The sequence below is a fragment of the Typopeltis vanoorti genome, chromosome 12 (genome assembly GCF_054136105.1).
Source record: "Typopeltis vanoorti isolate ZY-2024b chromosome 12, IOZ_Tvanoo_1.0, whole genome shotgun sequence".
In the NCBI taxonomy this organism is placed as follows: Eukaryota; Metazoa; Arthropoda; class Arachnida; order Uropygi; family Thelyphonidae; genus Typopeltis; species Typopeltis vanoorti.
The window spans coordinates 92663565-92682608 of NC_143560.1; the positions used below are offsets into that span (position 1 = coordinate 92663565).

Here is a 19044-nt window from a genome sequence, read left to right on the forward strand (position 1 = left end):
TTCCAGAGTGATCGGAGAGTACATGAGGATTATTTGGATTTCTCGTGGGCTGGTGAATAATTTGTGATAAATCATTACTAACATCAAACAGTTTGGCTTCTCTTCCAGCTTGGTCTCTGAAGTTGGAGAAGGTCAAGGTTAATAGACTGTATGTGACTGAACTTTCAGAGAAAACTGTCAAATAGGTTTATAAAGTCATCAGAGTTAGGAGAGTCGTAGATGCAACAAATGAATGAAAAAAGAGAGTTAAGGAAATTTTAAGCCATCTTATGCTGTGAGATATCAGACCTGACAAATGTCAAGCTTTCTTATGAAGGGCATGATATGATGAGGAAATATGAGATTTCACTGATGAATAACATATTGGGTTTGGATGTGTGTGTAGGTGGTGGTGGTAGCGCACATTATTGATATTAGAATTTACATGTATTGGTAAAGTCAGTCTGGAAGTTAATTTTATATTGAATATTGATGCTTTGTTGATTATTGTGCATTGAATATTGATATTTTTTTTTGTGGGTAGATTTTTGTTCCTTTTTTGCAGTTGCTTTGATATATTTATATCTTTTGAGATTTTTTGGTGTTTCTTTTGTGGAAGATTTTGTTAACCAATCTGACTCTACAACATTTTATGTGTCTGTCATAGTAGTGAATGAAATATTAGGAAAATTCATAGAGCAGGGACATTTATAAGGGTGGACTCACAGTCACTAGTCCCACACAAGGAGTACCCAGACTCCATTCCAAGTGTAGTAGTAGTCTCAGTTTCCTGCAAGCTGCTGTACTAAGACTCCCTACAGGCACATTCTGGCAAAGCAAGGGCAACAAAAAACATCTACCACTTAGAGGTCTTATCAGGAGTGCATCTCACCTCACTCAAGCCCCATTTGTGGCCTTGCCATGGGAAGACAGGTTTGACTTTGCTTGGAGAGGCTATTGGTTTCTTTCAAAAATTTTTAGGTCTCACTTAATTTTTTATTCTAAATCTATATTTCATTCCATTCATCACCTTCCTTGTTTTCTGTTTATATTTATGTTTGATTTTTGGCTCTTCAATATATGTCTCTAAATTTCATATAATTGAGTTTCGTTCTCAGTGCCTTTCTCATATCACGTGTTTTGACTTGTCAAGTTTAGCTTAAAATATCTTACTATTCCCATTCTCTTAAACTGCACTACCAGGTATATTCTTTTAGCTATCTTTAATATATCAACATTTTATAATGTAGTCTAAATTTGCCTTTTGTTTGTATTGGGGTAGCTCCATCACAAAATAAACTATTTTCCATCATTATTATAACTACAGGAGCAACATGAAACTATAGTTTCAGAAGAGCACTTTATTTACGTATAAAATGAAATATATTTGTAAAAATTAGAATAATCTGAGCTTTGTTGTCTGCTAAAATAACTGATACAGACTGAGAAGGAAAAGAAGTTAGCAGTTGGAGTAATCAAATGTCAAATAAATTGGCAAATTGTTTCTAATTTAAAAACTCCTGCTTCAGCAGATTTATTATTTTATATCTTTTCTTTGTAACAGTAACTCTGTGAACAATTCTAATATTATATTAAATTAAAAAAAAAGTAATTATTTATGACTCAGTTCCTGGTATGGAGGGGTAATATAATTAAAATATCTCAATATAAACATAAATTTTGAATTAATCTGCACATGATTTTCTTCAGACGTTTTTGCCATATATATTTACTCGTCATCATGCTTTTCAAGGATCTTGTCTTAGAAGTCATCGTTGAATCTCTTTAGAGGACGTCCTGGTTTTTTTTTCCCTAATGGTTTGTAATTTAATACTTATTTTGGTAATCTCTCTGTTTTTATACTTTCGACGTGTTCCATCCATTTATATATATACATATATATATATATATATATTTTTTTTTCTATTACTGATTATAGTTTAATTCTTTCATAATTTCTCCATTTCTTTTGTGGTCGAATAGAGTATGCCTTGCAGTTTTTCTCATAAACTTCATTTCAGCTGTTATTAATCTTGGTTTGTCTTTTTGTTTTATTCTTTGGATTTCACTTCCATGCAATAGAACTGGTAGGGCTAATGTATTTTATACTTTTAATCTAGTTTGTTTTTGAACTAGGTTAGGTTTAAATATAGTTCATTACTTTTATTTTGAAATATTTTACAATTTTTAGGTTTATATCTTTTTCATTTTCATATGTAATCCTAGGTAGTTAAATGAATTCACTTGTCCTAAAATCTTGTTATCTATTACCATTTTAGTTCTTATTGGATCTTGTCCTTTAAAGACCATCATTTTTGACTGTTCTGTTGATATTATCATTCATTATCATTCATTAAAAAGAGCTGCTGGAAGGGGACATTACTGTCAGATTCCTTGATTTATCTCTCTCTCGGATATTATTTTCATATATACTTATATCTTTTAGAATATTATTTGGTATTTGTCTTTCTTTTAATATGTTCAATTATTATTATTAGCAGTAGTAGTATCCATGGATTCAAAAGACTCATTGCAGGAGGTCCTTCCTAGGAAACACAAAGTCTATCAAGTCTCATCGTGGGCGGTCCCTCTTAGGAAACACAAAGTCTATCATACCACTCCTTAAACTCATTGACCGTTCTCGCTCTCACCACTCAATCAGGCAATGCATTCCATGGTTCAATCACCCTCCATGCAAAGAAACCACTCCTCACCCTCTTGCTCATAGTTTCCTTTCGTAACTTCCAGGGATGGCCCCTTGTCATCACGCCTTCACGATGTTCAACCAAGCAAAAGAACTCCCCAGTGTTAACCCTGTAACCACCTCTCAACAGCTTAAAAGTCTCAATCATATCACCTCTCCTTCTTCTATCCACCAAACTCTGCAGTCCACATTTCCTCAGCCGATCCTCATAACTAACATTGTACATTCCTGAAACCATCTTTGTTATCTGCCTTTGTACCCTTTCCACAGTTAATTTACCCCATTCAAATCCTGGGGACCAAATCTGTGAACAATAGTGTAAGTGTGGTATGATTAAAGTCTTATACAACGGAATGATAACTCTTTTATCTCTGCTGGTCAGTGTACTTCTCATTATTGTGGCAATCCTCTGTGTTACCGTCACCACTTTTGCAATATGTCCCCTAAATTTCAGGTTTCAATCAATCATCAACCCCAGATCTCTTGTCTCCCCTCCTTGCTCCAGTATATCTCCTCCAATAGAGTATGCAGCATCCCATCGATGTGTCCCAAACCTCAAGACCTTACATTTTGCTGCATTAAACCGATTCCCCCATTCATTTGCCCGTCTGTCTAGCTTATTCAAATCCTCTTGCAGGGCTACCACATCTGCACTATTACTAATAACCCTTCCCAGCTTCGCATCATCCACAAACAACTGAATATCCCCTTGCAATCCACTGACAATGTCATTGATATAAAGGTTAAACAGTATAGGTCCCAGTACTGAGTCCTGTGGAACCCCACTTGTAACCCTCCTTGAAATTGCCCCATCATACACAACTCTCTGATACCTATCGTACAGCCAATCCTGAATCCAGTTGACCAGCCTGACATCCAGACCCATGTGCTGCAACTTAAATATCAGCTTATCATGTGGCACCCTGTCATATGCCTTTGCTAAATCCAAGAAAATGACAATATATGCCTTTCCCTCATCTACTGCTCTTGTAACTTTATTATAAAAGGCTAGCATATTACTAAAACAAGAGCGCCCCTTCACAAATCCATGTTGACTCTCACAGATAACGTTACCCTCATCTGCCCAATGCTGTATATGGTCCCTCACTAATTTCTCCAAGATCTTAACAACTACTGATGACACACACAAGCGGGCCTATAATTAGATACTTCCAGTCTGCTACCCCTCTATGCAATGGCACTATCTTACCTTCCTTCCATTCCCTGGGCACCTTTCCCATAGCCAGACTTTCATTGAAAAGCCAGGTCTACAGAGCTGTCAGTTCTTGAGCACATTCTCTCAAAATTCTTGGTGAAATACCATCCAGTCCCACAGCTTTACTGACATCCAGAGTACTCAGCATCTGGAACACACTCTCCTCCTGCACTTCTAAACCTCTAACCTGCCCTATTCCTCTAGTATTAAAATTTACTCCTCCAGTAAATTACTGGAGGATGAAATACTCCAATAAAATGTTCATTGAACAATTCCACTATGTCCTCTGCATTAGTCACTCTATTCTGGTTTTTATCCCACAATGTCAGTCTTCCACAATCGTTTCTCCACTTACTGGCCACATAGCTAAAAAATTCCCTAGGATTTTCTTTGGATCTTAGGGCCAATCTCTTCTCATATTCCAGTTTTGCCTTCATTACCATACTAGTCACTCTCCTGGCCTGTGTCTTATATATTCTTCATGCATCTGCTCTTCACTTGTCTCCTTATATCTCTTCCATAGCCTCTTTTTCTCATGCAGTTCCTGTTTAATATTATTTGTCATCCACTTTACTCCAAATTATGTCCTCTTCTTCACTCGTGGAATACAGCTTGCTATTGCTGCTAACAAATATTCCTTCACAATTTCTCAAGCACTAATGATATCCCGTCCCTCCATGAAACTTCCCCAAGTTGATGTCTAAGACTATTGTAATCACCTGCCTTATAATTCCACATACGTTCCCATCTCTTTGATACTCCTTCATGTCTATTCATCTTCCAAGTCAAAACCATATGGTCACTCTCTCCAACTGTTGGGATAGATGTCATCTCAGTTATTATCAACTCTTCTGATGCTATGACCAAATCCAAAACTCTTGAACCTCTTGTTCCCTCTATTAGAGGTTGCCTAAGAAGACATTTGTCCCTCAAGAATTCTAGAAATTCCATTCCCTTATTGTTACATGCATCTTCCTCTCCCCAATTTATACTGCTGTAGTTAAAATCTCCCAAAGTCAATAAATACGATATGCGTTTCTAAATTGTATATCTTCTTTTCTCTATTATTAATTTTAGGCAAAAAGTTGGGTCTATACATGATCGTCCTTTTCTAAATCCATTTTGTACTTCTAAAATAAAGCCTTTGGAATATTTTATTAGTTTGTTATTTAAAATTTTGCCATATGTTTTATAACAGGAATTTAGAATACTTATACCTCTGTAATTTTTTGGGTAATCTCTACTACCTTTTTAAAAAATAGGGATCACTACTGCTTTTTTCTGTTCTTTTGATGGGTTACTTGTTGAATACATTTTATTTAAAAATAAGTCTTTATTTAAACCTTATTCCTGCATATTTATATAATTCTGAACCTAACTTTTCTTCTCCTGGTGATTTTCCATTTCTTGTTTCTTTCAGGCTGATTTCTAATTCTTCTTTAGTTATTTCCTTTTCATTTTCATTAAATGTTTGCCAGTTATCTTTTTTTAAAATATTTATTTGTCCACAATTCTGTATAAAAATTTAGAAATTCTTCTCATTTTAATTCGATGTTTAATTTTACACTTTCTCTAGTATCTTTACTTAAATGTTTCAAAATCTTATATACATTGGGTCTTATTTTATATAAATCATGTTCTAAATTTGTTCCATGATTCTCTTGTTTTTTTTCTGACTTGATTTTTTGGTCGTTTCTAAGCTTTCATTTGCTGCTGTATTTAGTATCATTTTTATATTAAGTCATTATATTTCTATTTCTTCATTTCATTTTATTTTATCTAAATATTGGTTAATTCTTTGTTCATATAGCCATTGTTATTAAATTCTGGGAGTTGGTAAATTCTATTGGTAGAACTATATTGGGAGAGGCAAGAGATCTTTTAGTGATGTCACCTGAATTATCAAGTTAGTTCAGGGGACATTCTACTAGATTCCTTTGTAGTGACCACCTTTGTAGAGTGTCACACAGTGATGTACTACAGAAGTGATGGACAACTGCCTTGTGGATTTCTGCAAAGGTGAAAAAGGACACTGATCAACAGAGGTGTAGTACATTGTAGAGTCATGATCAGACTGCTCACAAATCTGGATTTCAAAGCAAACGAGGAAACGTTAGAAAGGTACTTATAATATGCAAAATTAATATCAAGTCTTTGGAATGTTAGCTATGATGACAGGATGATTAGCTTTTGGCTGAAGTGGATCAAATACACGAACGACCTTGTGAATTTTCAGGGAATAAAAACGGCAAAGTTTTGATCTTTAATCCTGTAATTACCTTACTTTGTTATCAAATTAGGAATAGTGTTAGGGCCATTAACTAACTGTAAATGAATTGCTACCTCTCAGGCCACAAAAGTTTATTATTCTAAGTAAAACTTTCTGTGGTCTAAGAATATGACATGAAATTAATCACAGTAATAAATTTATTTATTGGAAATATCAGCAATATTTTATTCTTCAAGTCAAAGCAGTGGAACAAGTTGTTTTATTCAGTTTTTTTTTTTTTTTTAAATTTGAATGAAAATCGATTTTTTTTTCTTTCTGGAGGCTTGCATTTAAAATAAGTTTATTAAATATTTTATAAAAAAAAACATGATGTTTTCAAATAGGATTTATTGAAATTAAGGTGATTTGAATTTTTATTATTATGAACTTTCACTTTTATGAACCAATGTTTTGTATTAATTGCTTTTTGATTTTGAGATCAGCTATTTTCAATGATATCATAATATACCCTCTGTCCAAAAAGAAACTGAACTTTTCATAGAAAATAAAACACAGGCCAATTATAATTATTCAAATCATTTATTTCAATCAATATACTCTTCCTCAGCTTTGATACAGCGTTTGGCATGGTCAATTAATTCGTTAAATGAGTTTTTTTATATCAGTTTTTGGGATACTGTTGAGGGTCGTGGTTACTGTTGCTTGAACGTTTTCAATGGTGTTATATCGCTTTCCTTTCATCAGCAAATGAAGTCGGGGGAAGAGAAAGAAGTCACAGGGTGCTAAATCAGGTGAATACGGTGAGTGATCCAACACACAAACTTCGTTTTTGCTCAAAAACTGTCTCACAATGTTGGAACGATGAGATGGTGCATTATCGTGCAAAAGTGACCAGCTGCCTGCATCACGATATTCATGCTGTATGTGACAAATTCTTGCTATCGATCATTTCAAAACTTCAAGATAAAACTTATCATTGACCGTTTGGCCAGGCAGAATGAATTCTTTGTGGATAATGCTCTTGGAATCGTAGAAACAAATCAGCATTGTCTTTACTTTTGACTTCTCCATGCAACTTGTTTTTAGATGCCTCTTCTGGTGGTCTCCACTCAGCGCTCTGGTGCTTTTCTTCGGGCTCATACTCAAAACACAACGTTTTTTCACTAGTAACAATTGTTTCAAGGAAGTTTGAGTCTTTACAAGCGGTTTTAATGAGGTCCTTGTTCAATTCGATAAATTTTTTTAGTCATCAATCCACTTGTGGGGAACAAATCGCGAATTCAATTTACGAAGGCCTAAACTCCCCATCAAAATGTTGTGCACAGTTGATTTTGGAATCCCCAATTCATCTTCAATCAATGCCAGCCTGGCTGGCCGCGTGGTTAGCATATCCGCTCTCCAGCCAATAGGCTGCAGGTTCGAATCCTGCCATGGGCATGGACATTTGTGATTGTCGTGGAAATATTAGTGCTGGTGGTCGGCAGTAGATGGTGTTGGTGTAGTTGTGGTCAGCTGGTGGATTGAGTGGTGGAGACAGAGTTGTAGAGCAGGTGCACTCCCTCAATGAGTCTTTCGACTCCCTGGAGGTATCAAATAATAATAATAATAATAATAATCTCACAGACGATATTGGTTTTCTTTGATGAAATCATGCACTTTTTGGATGTTAACTTTGCTCAGTCCAGTTTTTGGACGGCCCAGCTTTTCGTCGTCCTCAAGTGTCTCACGACCATTTTGAAATCACCTAAACCACTCGTAAACTTGAGTACGGGATTTCATCACCAAATGGTTTTTGAAGCATTTAATGCGTTTCTGTAAAACTTTACCAAGTTTAACACAAAAGTCATTCGCAGCTCTCTGTTTGAAACTCATTTTCCGACCGTTTGTCACAATACATTGTCACTCTTGGCACTATAACTCAGCTTCTAATGAAACAAATGTCATAAACAGTGACACAACTAATGAAGGTTTGCTGCTTTCGACAACAAAAAGATACAACAGGTGGCGCCACTAGTTTCTTCTATTTTTGAAAAGTTTGGTTTCTTTTTGGACAGAGGGTGTATTATAATAATAACGATATTATAATAATATAATTACTGTATGTAAATGATGTCATTTTACGTGCAGCAATAATTTCAGAAGAACCTTGACTTTTCACTATTTAGCTTAAAAATGCTACTAATTATTATTTTTTTTTAGAATGTTCATTTCAATGAAAGTATAAAATTCTTAACTGAAGTAAGTATATCTTTCAAGGGACCTTCAGAATGCTGTGCCTTTGCCCATTCTTTTCCTCCTAATATCAGTGACTCCTCACTGTTCTGAAATTCTATTCATAGTTTTGCCGATGACAGTACATGCCATTTCGAAAACCTTGTAGTAGATCAAGCTTCAAGATATATAACAAGTATTTTAAACACTGATCTTCTTCACTGACTCAAATTTCCAGCCACAATTAGACAGATTTCTCTTTTTGGGCTTACACTTTGATCACGAATACATCATATCTCAAGCCCCCCCCCCCTCCTTCCAGAAATTGGTGTCTTCTTTTGCTATATAAATCCCAAATCTTCCTCACATTTGAATGTTGTTCACATACTTGAGAGGGTATGCTAATAATGTCCTTATGACTGGATACTATTTAGATGAGGGCAATCCACTTAATGGTGGGACCCCTCCCTCTCGCTTCTCTCAGATACCTACGTTCAGTTTCTCATAGAACTTGCTCTTCTACATTGTCATTTCTTCATGTATTTTCATGGATGAACCATCAAGAGTGGCTGCCAGCATTCTTCCACTTTTCTCCAGATGTAAAAGTACAAGTAGCTGATGGTCTGCATCTTTACACATCATCCTTCTCTTTCATTCCACCCACCTTTGTCTTTGGAACAGCCTTCCCATACCATTTCTTTCAAGGACTACCACATCTGTCATTCAGGAACTATATTAATAGAATCCTTCTCCTCAATCACTTGTTCACACATGACACTCTTTATAGGTGTTGTGACTGCTCATTTTTAGGTTGATATTAAAATAAAATTAAAAAATTTAAACAAAAATCCTGTTTGTGTATATTAATTGTTTTGTAGTCATTCTTTCATAAATATTTAGCAATTAAATAATGCAAAATTTATATCATTTGATATAAATCATATAAATTTATTTGATTTGATTTGATATTTGATTATATATTTATATCATTTTAATATTTGGATTAATTTAACCAGTCTAGCATAGAAGAGAGTATTGACTATAATCATTATATAATATTATGAATCATGTCATAATCTCTTAAAAACAGATTTTCACATTACAAATGTTCTATATATATAAATATTATTTAGGTTTAGGTTTTTCTGTATTGTTTCAGGGTGGCGTAAAAGGTGCAATTCCTATGACTGCATTTGTCCTTATTACTCTTCAGGAATGCAGCTGTGAAGTTCAAGTAAGATTAAAGTATCTTAAATTATTCTAAATCATTTCAATGAGAAATATATAATAAGAAAAAATATGTATATATATATTTGTTGGCAGTATATATATATATATATATATATATATACTACCAACAAATATATATATATATATGCCAACAGTATATATATATATATATATATATACTGCCAACCAGCGGTTAGCAGATATGCTAACCGCTAGATCTAACCGGTAGATGGCGTTGGAGTTGATGATGGTAGTTATTGTTCAATGCAGTTGATGGATTGAGTGGTGGAGACAGAGAGCTGTAGAGTAGGTGGCCTCCCTCGATGAGTCTTTGGACTCCCTGGAGGGATCACATAACAATAATAATAACGATAATGATTTTAATTGATAAATCAATTATAAATGATATCTCAAAACAATATAATATGACAATATCTGATGAAAAAAAAACAAAACAAAAATAATCTCATTCAAAAGAGAAACCCAATAAGAAGTAAAATAGTGATAGATAATAAAATATTATAACAAGTAAATACTTTAAAATACTTGGTATGTGATTTATCATACAAACAAGAAGACATAGGCACTTAAATATCAAACTTTATCAAAGTAAATGGCATAATAAATAATATATTTAAGCCATCCCTAGTACAAAAAACACTAGAATCAGACTATATAATGTTTTGTTAAAACCCACTTTACTATATGGAAGTGAAACATGGACCATAAAAAGGAAAGATGAAAAACAAATTCAAACAGCAGAAATGAAATTTCTCAGAAAAATAGCTGGATATACCAAGTGGGACCATAAAACAAATGAAGAAATTTTACAATCCCTGAATATAAAACCAATTAATTACTACATAAGACAGTATAAACAAAAATGAATAGAACAATTAAATCAAATGGACAACAGCAGGCTACCAAAAATATTATACAGATATAAAATAAGTGGAAAAAGAAGAATCGTAAGACCAAGGAAGAGATGGCATGAGAATGAAAGAGGCCACCTAGCCTAAAACCCATGTTAGGAAGAAGAAGATAAAAATGATTTTACATTTCCTTCTTGTTGTAAAAAGTCCTCAGGAAATTGAAGCAGATGGGATTTAAAGAAGATAGTGACATGGATAAGATGGTGGCCGAGAGAATGGTATCAAAAAATAGTATATGATGGAGCAGAATCAAGAAGTTTGATTAGTGGTATATAATGGGCTTTGTGCTCAGATTGTTGACAGTTGTTTGCCAGTGATGTTGAACTGGATATGCTTGAAATGGTTATGTATGCACTTAGGGTTGAAAAGCCTACTAGTTGTATATATCTAGGTAGTACTGCACACGTCAAGAAATAGCTAAGGCTAGTTATTTGAGAATACTGTTGAATGGGGGGAGATTGAAGTTTAAGAATCATATTGCAGAAGTAATCAAGATAACAAAAGCATCACTTTGATGTTGCAAAACACTTGGAAATTGAGAAAATATTCTCTCTCATTTTTAGGCTTTGATATGACCATATTTAGACTATTGCACTTAGATTTAGTAATTTGGATTTCATGGTTTGTGAGTTACTAAATTTGTTTGATAGGTATAGATAAGGGGATATGATAAGAACATACAAATTAATAAGGGATTTTATAGAATAGGAACAGAGGAATCTTTTCATAGCTGGCAGGGAGAGAACAAGAAAGAATTTAAGTAAGAGTGTGATTAGTAGTAACCAAACTAATGCTCTGATAGGGCAGTTCATCCCATCTGCTTTGTATGCCAATTGTATATATTCTTGCAGGTTGAAAATCCTAAGTTTCCAAGAGAAAAATTCCTGCTACCATCATACAAGATGGTAGCTGGATAATTAATTTTCAGTTGAAAAGCTTACAGAAAGATTCTTCACATCCTAGATGGGATTCGAACCCATGTCTTTTCAATCAAAGTAATTTAATTATTATATTCTATATTTTGCCACATTGCAGCTGCCATCTTCAGAGAACAGTACTCAACTAAAATTATAGATGACTAGAGTAAGCAATTTGAGAAATCAAACCTAAATGCCTAAAATAAGCCACCTGTTTGGGTATGATTTGATACCCATGGCGTTTTGTCCAGAAGAAAGTTCCCCAGATTTAAGTAATTTTTATGTTTTCAGTTGTTTTGAAGTTGTGATAGTTTAAAAGGCATTGGCATATAGAGAGTCACAAGAGAATGTGGCAGTAGATTTGAGCTGTGCTAAAAAAAAGTGTTTTTAATCAGTATGTAGTGTGGCTTTTTGTCGCAAATTGTGCTACTTTTTTTCAGTTTGAACAGGTGTCCTTCAGTAGTGTTGTTGCTGGAGTTTTTTTGTTGTTTATGTTGTGTTTCGCTGCTTATTTATTCTTACTGAGAGGGTGAGGTCAGAGTCGGATGTGTTCAAAGGTAGCAGCAAAGAAACTGATGTTTTCATTATTTTTATTAGACACAATGTAAAGTATAGTCTGTGGGTAATTTGCGGTTGGGTAATTTTTACTTAAAAACATATTTTCATATGGTTGTAGTAGTTCTTTGGGCAGTATTTGAATGATGGTCAGCAGTCACAGCTCAGTTTGCCAATGGCTTGTTTCCAGGTCCTCCCCTGTTAAGGGCTACATTTTGTACAGCATACTACGGGATGTTGTATGCGGTATACTTGTGGCATGTATGCATCCTGGCAGTTTGTGGCAGGAGAGTGATCGGGGGAGTGCATATGTGCAGAAAATGTAGAAAATAGGAAGAACGTTGTGATTTGGAGATTAGTATATCAGACCTCTGCAGCATTGCATCAAAGGCAGGAGAATACTGACCCAGAGAGAGAGAGATGAATAGTGCGATTGAGGGTGAGGATAGCGAGCAGAATGTAAATGAAAAAATAAACGTGGGGAATGTGATGAGTTTGAATCATTGTGAAGTTTTTGAAAATGTTAATTGGGAGGATGAATGGTGAGCAAGAGTTGATAGCTTGCAGAGAACGATAGATGTGCTGAAAGAGGAGGTGGAATGTCTTGGGAATGAGTAGAGAAGCATGAAAGAAGAGATTAAGTGATTGGAAACAACGAATGCAAAGCAAATCAGAGTAGGAGTGAGAGAGAGTTATGGAAATGATAGAAGAGGAGAGAATAGAACCAGTAGGAGAGAGGGAATGAGAAACATTTAAGGAACTAGGGATGGAGTGAAGCCAGGACAATAGGTAAGTAGGGGAAAAAAGAAAGAAAGTGTTAGAGGAGAGAGAATGAAGGATGCAGGTGAGCAAGGAAGGAACAAAGTGGTAAGAGGTGTGGTGTATGAAGACTTGATGATCTGTGGTGTGCATGATAGAATTGCCTGAGGAGTGTTTGCCTTGAGGAATGATAGAATGTGTGGCTATGGCAATTAAGCAAGGTGAAAGGGTGGATGAGATGATTGTGATGGTTACATGAATGACTTGAGAGGCAGTATGAATCTGGTACCATGAGATCTGAGATTCATGCTTGGTTGTACTGAGGAAGACTGAGAGAGGAAAGATAGTGTGTGTGTCTGTGTGTTGCCCAGGTATGATAATGCAGAGAAGAGCATTAATAATGAATAGTATAATAGCCAGAATGTGTCAAAAGAGATGTTTGGAAGGCATTTGAGACAGAAAGGAACTGCAGAGACAGCTTGCATTTGAATGATTAAGAATGTAGGCATCTAGAGAGAATGCTGTTCTCTGAATGAGTCAAGGTGTCAATGCAGAGAAACTGGAATTATCAGTTGGATGATAACAGGGGTGGCCTCTTGTGGGAATAGGTGCTTGGGAGAAGGGGGAATACATCAGATAATGCCAAATCCAGTGGAGTTTGGAGGGGATATTGATAGGAACAGAAACAGCTACATTTTTATTCTTTATATTAATGCTAGGTGCATCCGGAATAAAGGAGATGAACTGGTGGCACTGATAGCAGCAGCCTGTCCAAAGATTATTCGGATCTCTGAGACGTGACTGACGGAAGATGATATTCTAACAGGAATAGAAGTAGCAGGGTATATCATTTTTTGACAGGATAGAAGGGAACATGCAGTGATATTTTCCTTTCACTAAGTCGTCATAAGTTATCACTTATGATAAGTGATGACTTATGTCCTCTCAGAGTGGAGGATTTGGAGGGAAGTGGCACTAATTCTTTTAAAATCATATGGTGTGAGGTAGAGGTGGGCAGGACAGGATATTTAGTGCAGTGTTATTACAAGCCAAGAAGCATAGAGGGTGAGGAGCAAGCAGGAGATATTTAGCAGTTGAGCTTGGCAGGTGTGCAAGAATGATTGTTATGGTAGATTTCAACTACAGCAGTATAAATTGGGAAGAGGAAACTGCTTATAGTAATAAGGGAATGGAATTTCTAGAATTCTTGAGGACAAATGTCTTAGGCAACATATAGTAGAAGGAATGCGAGGTTCAAGAGTTATAGGTTTGGTCTTAGCATCAGAAGAGCTGATTATAATTGAGATAGCATCTCTGACCCCAGTTGGAGAGAGTGACCATGTGGTTTTGACTTGGAAGATGAATCTTCCAAGATATCAACTTAGGGCAGTTCCATGGAGGGAGGAATTGGAAGGGCAAGATCTCATCAGTGCTTGGGATCTTGTGAAAGAATATTTATTAGCAGCAATAGCAAGCTGTATACTGAGAGTGAAGAAGAGAACACATTTTGGTGTAAAGTGAATGATAAATAATATCAAGAAAAAAAAGTTATGGAAGAGATATAAGGAGAGAGGTGGAGAGCAGATGCATGAAGAATATAAGACTCAGGCCAGGAGAGTGACTAGCATGGTAAGGAAGGCAAAACTGGAATATGAGCAGAGATTTTCCCTGAGATCCAAAGAAAATTCTAAGGAATTTTTTAGCTATGTAGCCAGTAGGAAGAATGACATTGTTGGATAAAAATTGGAATAGAGTGACTGATGCAAAGGACATAGTGGAGTTGTTCAATGAACACTTTATTGAGGTATTTCATCGTGGAGAAGTAGGTTTTAATACTAGAGGGATAGGGCAACTTCAAGGCTTACAAGAGCCAGAAGAAAGTGTGTTTCAAATACTGAGTACTCTAAATGTCAATAAAGTAATGGGACTGGATAGAATTTTGCCACGGGTTTTGAGAGAATGTGCTAAAGAACTGACAGCTCTCTTAATATGGCTTTCCATTGAAATTCTGGCCAAGGGAAAGGTACCCAAGGAATGGAAGGAGGGTAAGATAGTGCCATTGCATAAGGATGGTAGCACACTGGAAGTGTCAGGCTTTAGAATGGTTTGTGTTTCATCAGTAGTTGTTAAGACCTTGGAGAAATTAGTGAGAGATTATATACAGCATTGAGCAGATGAGGGTAATGTTATCTGTGAGAGTCAACATGGATTTGTTAAGGGCACTCTTGCTTTAATAATATGTTTGCTGTTTATAATAAAGTGATCAGCGGTTGATGAAAGGCATATTCTTCCATTTTTTTTTTTTTTTGGAGTTTACAAAGGCATTTGACAGGGTACCACATGATAATCTGATATTTAATTTGCAGCACATGGTTTAGATGCCAGGGTGAACTGGATTCAGGATTGACTATCTGATATCAGAGAGTTGTATATAAGGGAGCAGTATTAAGAAGCAGCCGGTTACAAGTGGGGATCTCACAGGGCTCAGTACTGGGACCTGTATTGTTTAACCTTTATATCAGTGACATTGAATTTGAATAAACTGGGAAGATGGGAAAATGAATGGGGATGTTAGTTTAATGCAGCTAAATGTAAAGTCTTGAAGTTTGGGATAGATCGATGGGAAGCTGCATACTCTGTTGGAGGAACTGTACTGGAGGAAGTAGGGGATGAAAAGGATCTGGGGGTGATAATTGATAGAAACTTGACATTCAAGGAACACATTGCAAAGGTGGTGAAGTTAACCCAGAGGATTGTAATACTGAGAATGATGCTGACCTGCAGAGATAAGAGTTGTAATTCCATTGTATAAAGCCCTGAACAGACCACACTTAGACTATTGTTCTCAGATTTGGTCCTCGGCATTTTAAGGAGATAAATTAACTGTGGAAAGGGTGCAGAGACAGATAACAAAAATGGTATCAGCACTGTACAGTGTTAGTTATGAAGACCTGCTGAAGGAATATGAACTGCAGAGTTTGGTAGATAGAAGAAGGAGAGGTGAAATGATTGAGACTTTTAAACTGCTGAGAAATAGTTAGAGTTGATACTGGAAGGTCTTTTATTTGGAGGAACGGGAAAGAGCGAGGACTAGGGACCATCCCTGGAAGTTATGAAAGGAAGCTGTGATGAGTGGTTTCTTTGCATGGAGGGTGGTTGAACTGTGGAATGCATTGCGTTGTTGGAGTGGGTAGAGCATGAACTGTCAATGAGTTCAAGGAGTGGTATAATTGACTTTTCTACGATGGGCAGTGAGTCTTGTAACTCCTTGGAGGCTTGATTCATAATAATAATAATAATATTCAGGAAAGAATCTTTCAAACATGTTTATTTCTGTGGAATAAGTGCCTTTTTTCAAAATGAATTATGTGATCGGATCAATGTCCAAAGCATGTTGTGCAAGAGGTAATAGATGGTAATGGATGTAATCATTGTATCAGAGGTCTAATAATGTCTGTCCATAATAAGTAAGGAGGATTTCAACTACCTCTCCCATTTATTGGAGGCCTGCAGTGGCTTGAAAAAGTTTCATGTTTTGACTCTAGAGCATGGTGTCTGCAGTAATAAAAAAAATAAAATTAATAAAATATTTTAAAAATTTCTTAGCCTCATCCACAGTACTAATTTACTGTAGGTTTACTATATTTTGTGGGTTGAGAGGTACATAAGATATATATATATGCATTACAGAAAGGTTGGTGTTTCACTCTTGGTTGGATGTATCTACCTGTGTTTCCTGTAGACTAGGGATGCACAGACCGCGGCCCTCCATTGATTTGCTGGCGGTCCGCCTCACCGTGTATTATTTTAGCTTTAACAAGTTATAGTTAAATACATTTTTAAAAATTTTAAAAAAATTTTTAAAATATCTACATTTTTAAAAATTACATGATACGTAATTTTAAAAAATGGTACATGCGCAAAGCAAAGTAGCTGTGACGTCATGATTGCCTGTCTACTTACGATAATTGGTTAGTAATAATGTTAACAAATTTTATAATTCGTCTATTTGTCATATGAGTATTTTGTTTTCATAGGTGCTGTTGCTACAATTAATTATCACCCCTAGGAAACGGTAAAAAATAAATTCTACAATGGATAAAGCAGAGCCAAGTAGGAAACGCAAACTACAGGTTGGAAAACGGCAGATTCAGGATAGCTGGACCGAAAAATATGGTTTTGTGCAGTCGTTTAATAATATTGTGTGCTTGATTTGCAAAAGTGCTGTAGCCATATCAAAAGAATACAATATAAGGAGACACTATGAAAGTCTGCATTGTACATTTTGAAATCTACCCGAAGAACTATGTAAACCAGTGGTCACCAAAGTGGTCGATATCGACCCCTGGGGGGGGGGGGGGGCGATATAACATTGTTAGGGGTCAATTCAGGCTCAGGGGTCGATAGAAAAATATAAGACATCATTGTAAGGGTAATATTTAATTCGGTAAACTTGGATTACCTCCATCCTGAATGACAACGCAATTAAGAGTAAATCGTGGGAACAGTGACATGAATAGGACCTGTAAGATGGAGCAAGATCATGAAAATAGTTACGGAGGCCAATCATGTAGGCCAAAATGACATATTTACCAATAAAAGGATGTCGGTGGTTTCGGCGCACCGCCACGGCAGGAGAGGGATTGCAACACATGTGTGGTTGCTTATTTACTTATACTTACACGTATTCGATCCCAGTTCTCATTTTTGCACATCGACATACAAGTGAGCGTTAATGTTCTGAAATTCATCAACATACATATTATAATTCAGTTGTTATTCATTCACGAACTAAACTTTTCTATGTTGAAGAGTTGAGCAGGGCTGGTAGTTTTGTACATCCTATAGGAAGATTGTATTATTGTTATTTTGTTATCTAAATTAAATTTTATATTTTATATATATTAGTCATCTCTCCTATCAAATATGTAATGTTAAGAATGACGTCAAAAACAAAAACGTCTCCGTTTGACGTTAATCCAATATAATAATATATACTATATTACACATACAAGAAACACTGTAACTATAAAATAAACAATCTAAAAACTCACATAAGCATCTTTTCTGCTTGTCCTATTATAATTAAGTAATAGTAAAATAGAGGGGGTCGATAAAAAGTAAGAAACTCTTGAAGGGGTCGACGGTCAAAGAAGTTTGGCGACCCCTGATGTAAACAAAAGATTTCATTTTTGAAACAAGAATTGACAGGTCAGCAAGTGATGCTTACAAAACCTATTCAAGATTCGGAAATCGCAACAGAAATAAGTTTTGAAATATCTCGCCTTATAGCAAAAAGGTGCCAACCATTTACATATGGAGATTTCGTTAAAGATTGCCTTAAGATAGCTGCCAAAAAAATTTGTCCTGAATCAGCCAAAAATGTTGAGAAAATTCAGTTAAACAGGATGACTGTGCAAAGAAGAATTACTGCAATGTCAGAAAATGTAAAGGACCAATTAACATCTTATTCAAAGAAATTTGCCTATTTTTCATTAGCTATTGATGAATGAACTGACATTACTTTCACAGCCCAGTTGTTAATATTTGCACGTGGAATAATGCAAGAGTTTGAGGTAAGCGAGGAGCTGATTGGAATGCGTTCATTGTCAGATCAAACGAAAGATAATGACATGTTCACTGGGCTTTTGGAACAGTGTTCCAAAATTGATTTAGATCCGACAAAATTATCAGGTATCATGACTGACGGAGCTCCTTCCATGATAGGAGCTAATTCTGGATTGGTAACATTATTGAAACAGCATTTGGGATGGCACGATGATGAGTTGATACAATTCCACTGTATAATCCACCAGGAGAGCTTGTGCCCTAAGAAACATGGATTTGAACATGTCATTAAAGTTATGGTTTCATTTTTATAAAATCTCGTGACCTTAATCACTGACAATTTAAAAAGTTTCTTGAAGACATTGAAAGTGAATATGGTGACTTAATTTTTTACATAGAAGTGTGGTGGCTAAGTCGTGGACAAACATTGGAGCGGTTCCTAAATTTAATTGATGAAATTGAAATCTTCATGACTGAAAAAAACAAAAACGTCCCTGACATAAAAAATCTGGATTGGTTATGTGACTTAGCCTTTCTGGTTGACATTGCTAATCATTTAAATGCGTTAAATATGTGACTTCAGAGCAAAGATCAATTGGTTACTCAACTTTATGGCCACATTTTGTCTTTTCAGTGCAAGTTAAATCTATTTCAAATCCAACTGAAGTCAGGGAATTACATCCATTTTCCTAATTATAAGAAAGTTTCTGAAAAGCTCAATGTCAACTTCAAAACTGTGTATG

General features: G+C 35.5%; 1 protein-coding gene across 1 annotated transcript in view; it reads left to right on the forward strand.

The window, feature by feature from the left end:
- Window positions 1-19044, forward strand: part of LOC150101006 (venom factor-like) — a 697967-nt gene that overhangs the window by 388222 nt on the left and 290701 nt on the right. Inside the window, exon 26 of the mRNA XM_090401101.1 lies at window positions 9500-9574. Within this exon, the coding sequence (XP_090257227.1) occupies window positions 9500-9574 (75 nt within the window). The remainder of the gene's footprint in view (window positions 1-9499; window positions 9575-19044) is intronic.